Genomic DNA, 15,611 nt, shown 5'->3' on the forward strand with positions numbered 1-15,611 from the left:
AACGGCCACACATACCAAAAATAACTGTCCTCAATCAAACCAAAGTCAACCCACTTCTGAACCACACTCACATTGCTTTGCACTTTGAAGTCAGACAGGGAGGCCATTAGCTCATCCAGCTCTCGTGTGGCAGAGGACGCAGACATTCTGGCTTGTTGTTGTGACAGCGTTTCTTGTCCATCTGTCTGCTCATCTGACACCACCAACGGTGTGGGGCTAGTGAGGAAAACACCACCGTCAACCAAAATGACTGGATATATAAAAAATAAATACAAATATAAACCACGTACAGTATAAAAGTGGTTCATGCCAGCATAAAATACATGGGCACAAATTTCTCGGTAGTACAAATCCAGTTTTTCTGTAACAATTTTTGGTCTTACTGTGGTGCTGGGACAGAGCTTTCCAATTCATTCAGAAGGCTCTCCACACTTGGTCGAACGTCCTCGATTCCTCGAGTGGGTCCACTACGTTTGGGCTTCTCCACCACAGGAGGAATGGCTTTACCTGCAGTGGAGACTCCATTCTCCTGTACGTGGTGGACAATGCTGCTGCCAGGCAGCGGTGGAGCTGCTTCCTCTACGGCATAAAGAAAAAAAGAAAAAAGATGAATGCATATCCTGCTTAGATCTAAAATGCATACATAGTGTGAAGTGCAAACACTGAAACAGTAACAGAATACAGTGGAAAGAATGACACCATTGTGTAATACCACAAAAACAGAAGTACCATAGTTAGACGGTGACATCGACATTCCTTCAGAGAAACATGAGGGAGCATTTCATAAACTGAAATGCTCCCTCATGTACCTCCCTCATAATTGTACCTTCTGTGGCGAAGGCAGGGGTGCTTTGCTGCACAGCGTTGAGCTCCAACAGCAGGCGGTCCAGCTCAGACAGGTTGCTGCCCAGTGAGTTCATTGCACCAGCTGATGAGTCACTGCTCTTATGTTTATTAGGGAGACTGAACAGGGCAGAGACATGAAACAACATTTATCATCATCATCAACATCTTGCTTCAAGCTTAGCACCAAGTGGAAATGGTTATTTCTGATCAAATGTTTTTACTTATTACTCCCTATACTCCCTTATACACATTACTCAGAAACATATTCTAAAAAATTTTAGCTGTACTGAGTTTTTGTTGTTGTTGTTGTTGTAAAGATGTCTCAAGAGCTTTGTTGAGACTTAACATGACCTCTAACCTGTACACGTGGTCCTCTCCACCAGTGGGTTGGCCTAGACTGCTGCTATCTCTAGACCAAGGACTTCTCTGCGCTGTGCTGACAGACTGAAATAAGGAAGTAAAATAACAATAGTGAATCTAGAGGATCAATGCAGCAACTAATTCACTTCTCATCCATGAGTTCATCAAGCAGCATTTGAAACGAAACAGTCTTTGGTTAATTCCCCAACATTTACAGCATGCATTTACCTCTATTTCTTTTACTCCATTCAGAGCTTGGTCTGAGGGAGTAGGTGGGACTTGGGATGGAGAGCAGATGTCTTGCTGGGTCTGACCCCGCACAGGAAAAGAGTAGGCGGCCTCTTCAGACAGGAAAAGGGGGTGTTTCGAGATGTGGGATGTTGTGGACTCGAGGTCCGCCAACAAAGCATCTACATAAACAAAAAAAGCACAGATTGATTAGCATCTGGTTATGCCATATCCTATCCTGAATTTTAACTTTTGTCGTTCAATTATTTATGGTCTTGTGGTTAGTAATACATTTTTTAAAAATGTATTACTAACCTCTAACACCATAGCTCTCATGACTGTCTATGGGAAAGAAAGAAATCAGAGCGCGCTATCACAAGATCTTTGAGCATTCAGCACAAAACCAATGTGATGGAACAGGGGAAAAAAGTCAGCGACCGCCATCTATCAAACACTCCAATCTGTTAAAAGTCCAATAGCATAAAACAAGGCCAATATCGATGTTGAGCGGACATGTTGGTGCACTTCTGAAAAGTTAGTACTTTCAATGAACTTCTAGTGAATAATATTTGACTCGTGATATGCTGCTTGCATACACGAACACCAAGTAATTACTGCTTCTTTCGCAACCTGTCAAAACCCCCAAGACCGCTGACATCAGAGGGAGTGGAGTTGTAAAAGTTGAATCATCCAGGCAGTCATGACCACTCCTGTCGTTACTTATTGACCCTCTCCTACCTGCAATTGTGAAATGGTTTAAAGGGTTGCTGTCAAATCTGCACACAGCTATACACATGGACATATTTACCATCTAAACGCAGACAGGTCCCCCAGAGGAATGAAGGCCAAGAAAACAACTACTAATTAAGCAGTCCCAGCAAGTAGGTAGAAGGACACATAACATTAAAGGGGATTTAATGAAGAGCACAGGCTGTATTACTGAATACTCGGGCTTATTTTAGCATACTCACCCACCAGAGCAGGGTTTAGTTTCTCTCGCAGAATTTCACAAGTCCTAAAAAATAAAACCCTAAATTGAAGAACAAACTTGATCCAATAAGATGTGTTTTATGAATAAAGCAACTCTAAATAATTTAAACACACTGTCAGTATACCAGTGTGTTACAGGTAAAGGCACAACTGCTGCCAATCTAAAGCAGTAAAACTAACAAAGTTAAAGTATATAACCAAAACTGTAATGATCAGCATTAAGTCTCATTCTGTATCGCTAAAGCGCTGACTAAAAAATATTTAAAAAGCGCACAGCACTCTCTAACCTTCTATTACAAAGTCTGACATATAGCTCGGGAGTATTCAACATAGGTTAGCAAGCTTAACCACTTCCTAAAATTAAACACTGGGTCAGCAGTCAAACCCATAGCTAAAGTAACCAGCACATGAGACATACCTCTGAGAAAGGCAAAGACAGTATACGCAAGGAAGTGAAGAGGCACAAATACAGAGACAAAAAGAATCAGAAGAGGAAGAGGGCAACCTAAACACAACGTTTGCCAGGCAGGAACTGCCTTTCTTAACTCTACCATCAGTGCAGCAGAACGAGAGAGGAGGAGGGGGAGAGGATCACGGAGAGAGGGGAAGGAGGGGTTAAAAATAATGCCGGGGGGTAAGGTTCACCCCTTCATTGCTATGCCAGCTCCAACTAGCTGCCTGAAAGCTTAAGTAAGAAAGCTTAAATAAGTAGAAACACTACTCACACAGATCACGACAATCCTCTGAAAAAGTGTCCAGGGTCTGAGCAACTGAAGGAGTGCACAATGTGGTGAACTGAGGAAAGTTGAAAGCAATCGGTGCTCTTATCAACACAGACATGCCCAACTATGGGAGTGGTATCACAAAGGTATATAAGGGGCTGTAATCAGCCCCTCCTTCACACTGGTAGCGTAAGCTCTGCTCAGGTTACTCATGACTCATGACTACTTTTTAATGCTGCAGGTTGCATTATATTTAGTCCTTTAATTATAATCGTAAATATACAAGTGTGTTTTCTTGCCACAGTTTAGGTGGAGACTAACTCATGCTGGGTATACTGAAGTACCATGAGTACAGTGGTAATTCGGTCTGCAAGGTTTCCCAGACAGAGAGGAGACGCAGCAGAAACTGAGCCAGAGCAATACCAGATCCACTTGGAGCACCTTAGCGCTACCGTGATAAACACGATTAACGTGGTTAAAATGCCAGTTGACAGGGTTTCACGGCAGAGTCTCCTCTCTGGACACAGAAGCCCGGATACATTCCACAGAGTTTCATTATGGACACAGCAGCACACTGTTTACACTACTGCAGCCAGCTCTGCGTGCACCTTCATCTCTTACTTGGTAACAAGCACACCCATAAAAGCAAAGAGGCAGAAACAGCACATCTGTCACTTTAAAGTAAATACCAAGTATGGTGTGTGATAAAAGATTGAAAGATGGCTAGAACCAGCGGCAGGGCCAGCACACACACAGGTGTACCTAACACTCAACAGTGCGGCTCAACTTCTGATCCACAAGAAGACAAAGTCAGGAGGACTGAACTTGCTTGCTTAAATGAAGTTGACACTTCTTCCTTACAACTTTTCTCACACCAGAGCTGATTTTAACAGTGTGACATAACGCACAACACGCAAGGAAACTGCGGCAGAGATGCACTTTTAGGAAACAGTCCACTAGATCCTTTGGATTTAGCAAGTAGTGAGAGTTTGATCATGTAATGTGATGCTCATAGATAGGTCTAAAGTTTGTAGTTGTAATTAAACATCTTAAAATTTGTAAAACAAATCTACACAAAATTGTTTTCTGTATGGGCTTAAAGTGTCCAATCAGAGAGCAGCTGGTTCCATTTCCTGAAAAATGTAGTGCGTTTTCAAAATCCTCTGGTTGCTGAAGGCCCTACGCAACAGTGCGTTTTGTAAATCTACTTCTCCTTTTGGGACCTGCAGCAGCAATTAGGCCAGAAACATAACTGGTAAAGCAACCATCACTATCTCTCTTCTGATTGGACCGTTACAATGTATCTCAAGCTCGAGGAAATCCAATCAGATCAGAGGGTCAGATTTTGTACTGGGAGCTTTGATCTGTGGCAATCTACATGGAGTTATATGCTTCGTATCTGTATACAAGATCACAAAAGCACATCTTTCTCCACACCACAGTCTACAAAATACCACCATAGCCACAATTACGTCACCCAGTGTTTAGTGGCTGTCACCATCTTGGTGTTTTAAAACCCTCACACGTGAGGGGTGGACCTGACTTAAAAAGCGAGGGACACTGCACTTTTATGTGGGGTCGTGACTTTTCAATCACAAGGTAGGCTCATAGCTTGCTTCATCCTCAGAGAGCCATAATTTCCGAACCGAAGGCCACGCTGTATTCAATCAAATCTGAAACCGGCGATTTTAAGCATAAATTCACGTGGAAATTTTTACTGAAGTCATAAATAAAAACAGCAGTAGGGTCATTTCCCAAAAGACCTATTTTTTTTTAAGAGGTCCGGTTGCAGAAGTGAATCTCCCATCCATTTTCTCCACTGCCATTTCATCAGATCCTTATATAAAGCGTTTAAAGCCTTGAACCCAACCAAGCCAAGCAGCTACACACAAAGATTTGATCTGCATCACAAAAAAACAGAACATGGAAAAGCCAAAGATATAAGATTGTTCACTTTTAACAGTGAAGTAACTACTCATGGGTTTTCAAGTGACCTGACATTTTGTGGTTTAAATGCTTCCATAGTAACAACGGTGTCCATCCATCAGTCTTTGAGGATTGTGAGAAGAATAATTTCTTTTCCATGACATCGTGAATAACACAGGATCTTATTAAAACAAGGTTGATATCATACCATCATTTTAGCATCACAGCTCGTTGAAAGTCTACTCTCAATGCCTACGGCATTATGGCTCATAATCAAAATCCCTATGGAGAATATGAATGGGATTTTTACTTTAAGATTCCCATTGTGGAGCTCCATACAACCATTTTTATCTGAGTTTTTGGCAACCACAGGGCTCGCCCCCTGCTAAAGTTGGGTCCGATCTTTTATACACAGATCAACTTTTGTTTTTGTATTGTAATGAATAATGAATTTTTCCATGTACATTTAGCTTACAAAACATCATTTACGAACAGCACTTTACTTTAGTCCAACATTTTTTACCCTAATTTGAGCCATACTACACCACACCACATAACTATGTAAAGCATTCAGAAGAACAACCTAAAAAAATCTGATGACAATAAATCAGAACTAAATCAAACCACAGCAGAACATAATTTAGGTTTCATCAGATACTTTTCTGAAATACTCCATAAATAAATGGTACAAATATCTGCAGGGCTCATATCTGTTACTGATGTCAGAACAAAGTTTTACTACAGCTGGTGGAGACTTCAGTGAACAGATGTTAGTCCAGATGGTTTACACAAGAAATGTTAATCAACTTAGCTCTCAAGCTGAACTAGATTTAACCCTGGTAATAAAGAATCTGCTTCTCTAAAATACAGTTACTGCTAAAACATGAACCTCCAGGCTACAGATACGCATACTCTGTTTGGCACTGCCTTACATGAGAATACTGACTTCAAATACAAGAGAGAGGTTTTAGTAAAATAAGGCACGCTAATTGAAATCAACAGCTCATTTCCCACGGCAATGTCATTAGCGCGCAGTCCTAATTAACAGAATATAATTTAACTAAGTTTTAGGGCTGTGTTTGTTTAGTGAACGCAGCATGTTAGACGTGCTGTGACCCATCCACAAACTACACAAGCACACCGAGGTGTGTCAGCTTCCTCTGCCAAGAGAACATACCGTGACACAGACTCCAGTGCAAAACACACACAAGGTCTCCAAAGGCCAAAAATGAAAAGAGGAATAACATAAAGAACACATAAAAACCTGTGCTAAATATCTACTGAAACATGGTTTCATGTCTTCTACTGAAAGGTGAAGGTGAGCTTGTTTTTGTATTTTGTTAGTGAGCGCAGGTTAATTCCCCGGAGTTCTTGGGAAGAAGGAGGTTTTATAAGGGGGACAAATCTGCTTTTCAGCACCTGGAGAAAAAACAGGCTGCACGTAGAGCTAACCAGCCTGAATACATCAATTAAGCTCAGTCATCCCTCTTAATTTGCAGCTAATGAACACAGAAAAACACCAGCATTCAGTCGGTTTCTGCGTGCGCGACACTGAACGTGACACGGCAGAGCACAGCTGGGCTCAAACAATGAGGAATGGTGGTAGGAGTGTCGAGAGAGAGAGGAGTGAAACTGGGAAGTGTGTGTGAGTGTGGCATGCAGCAGGCAATCCTCAGAGGCTAAAATGTGGGTTGACGCAGATTAAGGAGACTCCCTTCCTCCCAGATGAATGGTGTGCATTTTAATTACACGAAGACAGTTTCACATGGGGCTCATTATAGGAAAGAGAAAGAGAAAGATAAAAGGGGGACTAGGAAAACTCGAGTGGAAAGAAGAAGAGATGAAAAAGACAGGAAAATGAGGAATGAAGGGAGAGGTTAGGGAGGGTTTGAGAAGGAAACAATTTCAAGACTCAACTATGTCGACAGTGAATGCCAGCATGTAAATCGCTACATTTCACAGTCAAACTCAACATAAAACACATAAAATATGAACAGAATCCAATTAGACAAACAGGAAGACTCATGCTCCTAACTGTTTTCATCCTGAATGTCAACAAAGGCAAGTCTCCATTATCCCTGACAGGATGTCCTGTCTGTTTGACCCTGCACTCACTGCATGAGCTTCTATAAGTGCTGACCGCTGCTTGGAGTGAATCAATGCTGTTCACTATTCAACACATCTACTCCTGTTTATTTAACCCAGCTGGTAGCAGTTCATTTCAACGCAACAGCGCAGTACATTTATCAGCCTGCAGGGGATGATGTTGAGCTACGTGCAAGTGCCAAGCTCAAGCTTCCCCCCCCCCCCCCCCCCCCCCCCCCCCCCTTCCCTTCTCTGGGCTGGTATACAGAAAAGTCTTTATCTGCTAGGTTCATAAATGCCAAGACATTTACTGAGATATGAGCTGACACCAAAGTGAAACTACAAGGAAAATTTAAGCGGCAAGATCCTGGCTGTGAAGCGAGTTTACCCATGTTCTCTGACCTTTCTACATCTTTCCATCCTCATTCTTTTCATTTCTTCACTGTGCATCTGTCGTTGTGCAAGGTGCACGCCGGCTGATACAAATTTCTTGCGTGCCACAGCTCGTCTTCCATGTGAGAGAAAAAGAGGGAGAGGCGGAGAAAAATGCGAGGTGCATGCCAGCTTAACGAGACAGTGCGATAGGACAGAAAAGTAGGGACTAAAGGCAAGATGGGACAAAGGAAAGAAAAGATAAAAAGTCAGACTTTTGGTTTAAGATCCGCTTTGAGGGAGGAAAAAAAAAAAATCAGCAAAGCTTCAAAATGCAATAAAATGCGTGGAACAATCTTAGTATTCTGCTGCTCTGAGACTTATATGGTGACACGAAGCCTTTCAGACAGGACTAGCCTTTCAATGTGACACAACCTGACACACCATCACATGAAATGATGAATCCTTCTCTTTGCTTGTACCAGAAGAGGAAGAAGAAAAAACATGTGCCGTACAGCCCTCCGGGCTCGTGTTAGATAGCAGAAGGCCTGTGCCTGCGTTCATTTGGAGCGCTTCGACGGCTACGTGAGCACAAAATTGAATCACGCGGGAAACTAACGCACACACGGGTGCAACAGTGGACGGCGACACTGAACGCAGGTGCCTTTCAGCATGGCTGAGTACACATACCGGAGAGACACACTGAGGCATCTAGCCACGCTATAAATACTTTCCTGCTGACCCTGACCTGTGGGAGAAGAGACACGAAGCAGATGATGGATGACCGCGATGGTCAAAGCAATAGTCATGCGTTACAGACCACCCAGCAAGTTCTGCACTTGTAAATTACATCTGCTCTAACATGTATGCACTTGTACTCTATAGAAAAAGAACTATGATGTAATTTCTTTGATCTGAATGTTCTCAGAGTAATGCTTAAAATAAAACTTTCTTGTTAATGACCACAGAGTGTATGACCACCAAAACCAAACCTTACAATGTCCTAGCTGCTGCAGGCAGGATACACCCTGGATAGGTCACCAATCTTGACAGACCATCATCATCATCAGGTGTGCTGAGTGAGAGTTGAATTTGACTGTGAAAGCAAAGGGCACCACAGCCCTGAAGAATACCTTTTATTATCTACTTTACTTTTACTGGTGGTATCAGCGGAATATAATGTAGTGCCAAATTAGACTTTAAACAAGCGACTGAGACCACAAACTTATTAAGAAAGTGTTTTAATGAGGTCATATAACAATTAACAGTACTGTAATTTTCTCATTCTCACATGCAAGTCATTTTCTTTTGGCAAACTAACCTGTCACCTCCTGCAGACCATTAGAATCAACGCAGTTTCATATTTTACTACACAGTAACTCTAAGATCAATTAAGTGCTACAGATGCTATTTTATGCAGACAGAATGCAGCTGCTTACACAGCAGCATGCACTCCAGTGTGAGAGAGTACATCGATGTATGCAAAGCAGCACACACAAAACATAACACAAAGCAGGAGAAGATCAACATCAAGTATTTTAATATTAACATAGCAATAACATTAAATAATCTGATGACTAATCAAAGGAATTTATCATTAGATGTAGTTCTAGTATCTGCCTTGCACCCAGTATTTTCTTTCTACGTCTAAATGACAAATGCAAAAACAAGTAAACAGACATCTTTTACAGTTTATCTTTAGATTTTTTTTTTTTTTTAAAAATCAACCTTTTTAGTGCCAAGTCTAATCCTGCAAGGCTATCACTTTGTTTATTTTAACACTGGACAAAATGACTAAGACTCTTCCGGTTCCTTCAGCTCTATAAAGCCTTGTGGTAGGTTTTGGCCTCTTTTTAACAGTCATAAGTGCCAAAATTACCACCAGACAGGATGATCTCATGTTGCAACTTGCAATTTGCATGGTGGAAATTTTATAAAAAGCAGAACCCCAGGGCATAACTTCACTGTTTTGGTTCAATCTCTCTGCTCTCATTTCACCATTTTCTGCCCCAGCAGGCAGCTAATTTTCTGCAAAACACTATGACAAACCCGCTATACACAAACCTTCCCAGCAACTAACAGCAGAGCTTCAAAGACACTGAATGTTTGCTGAGCAAATTAAAGCATTTAACACAGGAGGAGGTAATATTTCCCAGGATTTAATGACCAAAAAAGAAAAAAAAGCTAATAGAAGAGTCAATATTAAACTCACTCCACCAGTTACTAATAAAAATAAATGCAAACTTTGATCCTGCTGGGTATCAAATTGATAACTATTCACCAAATAAACTTCAAAGCTCATAATGATTCTCTTTCTGTGTTACATGCATACTCCTTTGTCTGAGAAACAGGCGATTAGTCTACTGTGACTTGAGGTGAGAGGAAAGGTTAGGTCAGCTATTTGATTTAAAAAAAAAAAAACTTCTTCTAACACTGATCACACTTTTGTTCTGAGAAGGGTTGAACCACATCATGCTAACTGCTGAACTACTATGACACCTCATCTCTGTCAAATTCCACGGAGGAAGTACCACTTCAAAGTGTCAAACCAGCGTCCCGCCAATTCATCCAATCAAACCCAACCGACACAAAAACTGTGCTATATCTTAACTTTTATAACATATTTATAGCATTTATATCCAGGTCGCTCCTTGGTAAGATCTCTGCGAGCTTTTCATCCAAGAAAGTAAGTCCATTAGTGATATTATTTCAGCTTTGCTTTTACACAATTACACATTTGTCCTCTTGCCTCACAATAGTCACAGTGAAAGCAGCAAAAAGTGGACATTAGATTTTGGATCTTAATTATTAGTTATTATTTATTATATTTTCTTTTCACTCTGCACGGCGGGAACGTGACAGAGATCGCTGAGATGCTTTTAAAAAAAAGTCACAATTCACATTTCAGTACTATCGTTATTATTAATATCACACTGAGACATTTGTGGTTATTAATAGTTCCGCTTCTTCGTCTCTCTGCCGCTTATTTACATGTCGGCTGTTGCTTGGTTTACTTGGCTTCTGCTGTTTTTGTTGCTCTCTTGCTCTCCTGTTATCAACTAAATGGAATTATTACATTTAAAGGGAAGAGGAAGGTAATGAAAGCAGCAATTTTAATGTTCAAATAATATACATGGGACTAACGAGGAGAGTATCTGCAAGTGAAACAAAACCAGGGAAAAGATACAACATTTCCTCTTACCATACTATACGACCTTTATTTATAAAGAACTTTAACATAAAACCAGGGTTCACAAAGTGCTGTACATATACAAATAGCATAAACTAAAAATAAAACCATAATAAAAAAAAAACCCTCTTGCTTTTTCTCACCTCCATCCTATTCTCGCTCAAAACCCCCGTTAACTCAAAGGTTTTTAAAGAAAGGCTGAGGCAGTTTGGGGTTTAACCGATGCCCAGTCTGGTTGTTTTGAGAGACTGTGTGCATGTGAATGAAGTGAAAGCCGCTTGAAATTACTTCAGCAGTACCATGCGGGAGGGCAGGGTGGGGTCATCTACTAAAAGAGACAATCATTTTCAGTGTTATACTGAATTGCATAAGATGACTCTCCACGGAAAGTAAGAGCAAAAATACACTACAGAGCCACGAGCAAAAGAAGCGCTTCCTGAATATCTGCATAAAGCCATGCTGAGGTTTTATAATTATAACAGGAAGTCTGCACTGGACTACAAAGAAGTCTCTGCTGTGATGACGTTTCCCCATTAAACCAAACCTTTTTCAGCCCTACCACCAAACAGAGAATGCTAGTGTTTGCTGTCAGCCGCTGAATCTACTGATTTAGGGAGTAATTGAGGGCACACTACAGGTTACCGATCTAGAGAGAAGCAGAAGTGCCACACTGTCTGTAGATTTTGTGCATTATCCCTGACCCAATTCTATATATACCATATATGCATGTGTGCGTGCAAAACTGCACTTTACTGTTAAGATTTAACTGTTCCTTCTTTAGATAAATGTGAAAATACAAACTGCAGCATAGACCAGTGAGTTATATGGCTTCAGTTTCTGATACAACAGTAACTATAAAACACAAATACCAGCTATTTTCTTTGTTATAATTCAATATGAAGCGAATAAAACTGCAGATAATCGTTACAGGGTCGAATTAATACAAATCTGGCTTAAGAACTGACGTACTTTAAACTTCATGCATCATGCATAATATCATATCATAGAAATTGAGAAATCTCCAGAGAAAGCGTGTAAGTAGATAAGAGGAGATTTCTTAATAAACTACAATCTCAAGCTGAAAATGATTCTCAGTTTTTATGTTACTTTGCAAAGCTTGCTATGCAAAATAAAACAAAAAGATGGGCAATTTCCCCCTTTTATTAATCAGCTCTTTCGGGTTCTGTCTTTTCCTGGGCTGAAGTAGGTCATAGCACCAGAAAAAAAGCAGCTCTTTGTCCCCTCCGGCAAGACAAGGACAGAAGGAAAGGGGATGAAGAGGAGGGTTAGCGAGGTCTGCAAAGTGGGCCAGATCATTTCACTGGAAAACAATCAACTCCATCCAAGTGCCAGAAGCCACTTATAATTGTGTATTCTAATACTACACTCGTATAAACCTGAGGAGCACTAATCCTCACATGAGTGTTGCCATTAACATTAATGGGAGCTGATCGGAGTGTCCGCAGTGACCCCTTTAACCAAGCCAGGTGTTGATTGTAAACAGAGCTAATGCTCAGTCCAGCTGAGACGCTTGCGCACACAAACACTTTTGCACACACTCATTTTTCCTCCACTCTCCCAACTTCCCAATTTCATCAAAAGCTTGCATTGTGGTAGTTCTATACCCCAAAGTAGGGCATCACCGGCAGTGCGTTAGTGACTATTTAAACCTGTGCCAAGGGCAGAGGAAACCTGCTAGGCGCAAACACATTTCCTAATAACGCAGTGATGTCTTATCTCAGCCTGCAGCCACATCAACGTGCCACCTCTATGAAAAATGACATTTAGGAAGCAATTAAGGGAGAGGCTTAAAAGCATCTGAAAGGCCATGTGATATTCACGGGAGCTGGAGAGGCTTTAAATGGAAGCACTGGGCCACTTTTTTAACGCCAGTATAGTTACAAAAACATGGTGCTTCTTCTTACCGGAACCACACAAAATTTCACAATTACCATCGTCTATGCAAAACCGTTACACCAGCTGTTCTCCAGCTCGCATCAAAGGAGCCGCAGCATCGCATCAACTGAGCTGTCAGTCACTGATGGACTGGCAGGGATGAGAGTCTTGCAGCAAAGTCAGCAGGGAGCACAACTCATCAGAGCTTAGCGGGGATGAGGAAGGCTGACAATGGCTTCTAGTGTATACACAAATAATGGAAAGATCAGAAAAAAGCAACAAAGACAAGACGAGTCAATATGGAACAAGATGTGGAAGCTTCATCATTTAGAATGACCAAAACTACAACCCACCAGGATGTCAGTTAGCAGTATAGAAACCTCATGGCTACAAGCTGAATGTGAAGCTGCCCAATAAAAAAAGTGCAGAAAAATTAGCTGACAAAAAAAATAGTGCACATTGTGGTAACAACAGTCTGGCTTGTGGTTAGACTATAGCTCCAGAAACACTAAAGATGGAGAGATTTCGCTTGTATCTTGTGACTCTAAATATGTTTTTTTGTTTTTAACTTGGGGGCTTTTTCTATAGTAGCTGCTTGAGTATCGACCTGGCAGGCTGCTGTTACCGTGTGCTGAGACCATAAGAGATAACGCGACGGCTGCTGCTGCTTAGTCAGCTTCCTATTCAGAGATGTGTGTCCACACCAACGCTCTGTGATCAGTAGCGTGAATAAGTTCTGTTTTCAGTGCATATAAGTGAGTGTGTGTTTGTGTGTGTGTGTAAGTGCACCATATGTTTCAAAGCCCTGCAGAATCGTTATTTTTAAAAGTCAAACAGATGGACAAACCGAGGAGGTGGTGAGCTATTCTCTCTAGCCTTTAGCTGCCACACTGAATGTCTGACTTGCATGCATGTGTCACTAGAGACTTATCATCGAGCGTGGGCAAGAGTCACTACAGACAAGTGGTTGCAGGGGTTTTTCTGTGGTCTACTGAAAAGAAAAACAGAGGATTTTGAATAATGTGAACTTTCAAGCTTAGTCATATTTTTACACTTCACAGTACTCAGGTGATTTAGAGCTGCACCTCAGCACAGCAATGAGCAGTCATAATCAAAAACAGTAACAGAAGCAGACAAAGCTACACTGCAACTTTTCTCTTAAACTCAAAAAGTACTGAACTCACTATTTCAAATAACACAACTTAGTGTCATCTTCTGCAGAAATCTCAATTCCTGGTAAATAACTTTCAAATTATTTTTTAAGCTGCAATGCAAAATTGATGAGCAAAAAAAAGAAGAGCAACAACACCTTTGCCCAATAGGAAATAAATATATTGTGTCCTTGTAAAGATAATGAAGGTTTTCTTCAACAGTAAAGATAATCTGTCTTCTTTTTCTTTAAGGGATGTCAAGCATAAGGTTAAGGGGGCAGAATGAGCCCGCCAAAGAGAATGCGCAAAGAAAATATGAAATAAATTTGAGGCTTTTAGCTGTATTTCCACAAGTTTTACAGCTTTTCCTACTGATAAAGACCTCCTCCATGACCATTCACTACACCAAAGTCATCAATTAATCAATAAACCATTAAATGAAAGAAAGGTCCCGTTTTGCCACTATCCACTATAAAGATTTATTATTTCTTTATCATGTAGAAACAGTGAGATGTATAATTGAAACTGAACTTTTTTTATATATATATATATATATATTAAAATATCTCAGGGAATTAATGTGTGATTAAACTCCTCTCCAAGTGCGCTGTACATCGGCTACAACAAAAAAATCAGTGTGACATCACTGCTTTAAGCCTAATAACTGAATACTTAGATACATAAAATAATTGAATATGTTTCCATGTTTTGTTTTGTTTTTTTACAAGTAATTGTAAATCTACATATTCTGTATCTGAATATGGTACACTTGGGAAGTGTAATTTGGCGATCACAACGTAGACTTCCTGCCTTGCTTTCGACAGCATCAGGGTCAGTGAAACATTTCCTCTCTTGGTGGCTGTCCTTTCCAAAAGCATGGCTAGTCCAAAGATCACAAAATTTGCTTCCCGACACCTCAGAAAGATCCCCTGTTAGCATGAAATTCAGGTATGTACTTCCATCTATTTGCAAATTCATCTCGTTCACTTCCCCTTAAACCATCTATTGACGTAAAATTGCAAAATAATTTCTTAGATCAGACTGCACAAGATTATGCAAAAAACTACCGGGGCAGGTTTCGTGATATTTTCTTCAACTGCTTTGTTGATGGCAGACAACATTAACGGCCTTCTAGCTAAATCTGGAATTAGAAATAGAACAATTGCTGGAAACGAGTGAGTGCAAAAAAGAGAAGGGGAAAGTTTTTAGCTCGTTTTGCGTCGCTGACAGAATGAAAAAGTACCGCTCAGGCATACATGACATCTGTGTCACAGTGTAACACAGAACATGCGGGGGAAAAAATGACAGATGTTCACGTGAGCGGCGTCTGATGTTTCCTTTGGTCTACAAACAATGAGCCAACCTAAATTTAGACTCTGCTGGGTATCTAGACTACATCACATCTCATTTGGACTTTGTAAAAGAACTGCTTTGCCCACGCCCACTAGGTGAGTGACATTTCCAACACTGCAGCTGCTGCGCCGCCAGTGCTCTGAGGAATCGTTCCACTTGAAGTGATGCCAAGAAAGTGACAGCGAAACGTATTAATCTGAGTGAGAGACAAACGCAGCGGTTACTGTATTTGCAGACATAAAAAGGAAATACTGAAAGGTGCTGTGCATTAGTCAGTAAAAGGGAAGTTAACTTTTTAGGCTGTTTGACATTCATGTCGTGTTGTTGCAGGCCCAGGGCAGTGAAGCACGGAGCAACGCTCTGCAGCACTGATAGCTGAGGAGGGGAGGTCAATGAAAGTTTGCCTCAGAACATGCCACAGCACCTAGACCATAAGGACTGCACAAACAAAAGGAGATGCAAATAACACAATTACATGTCTTGCATAAGAAA

General features: G+C 40.9%; 1 protein-coding gene across 2 annotated transcripts in view; it reads right to left on the reverse strand.

Annotated features, from left to right (window-relative positions):
* The window catches only part of LOC146518875 (paxillin-like), a 29,663-nt gene that overhangs the window by 10,382 nt on the left and 3,670 nt on the right, over positions 1–15,611 (reverse strand). For both annotated transcript variants that reach the window (XM_085159855.1, XM_085159853.1), the window contains exons 2-6: positions 1,435–1,616; positions 1,205–1,290; positions 827–963; positions 384–579; positions 72–216 (exon numbers count right to left, since the gene is read on the reverse strand). In XM_085159855.1, coding sequence (XP_085015981.1) covers positions 72–216; positions 384–579; positions 827–963; positions 1,205–1,290; positions 1,435–1,616 — 746 coding nt within the window. The remainder of the gene's footprint in view (positions 1–71; positions 217–383; positions 580–826; positions 964–1,204; positions 1,291–1,434; positions 1,617–15,611) is intronic.

Source organism: Neolamprologus multifasciatus, chromosome 5 (genome assembly GCF_963576455.1).
Source record: "Neolamprologus multifasciatus chromosome 5, fNeoMul1.2, whole genome shotgun sequence".
Taxonomy (NCBI): domain Eukaryota; kingdom Metazoa; phylum Chordata; class Actinopteri; order Cichliformes; family Cichlidae; genus Neolamprologus; species Neolamprologus multifasciatus.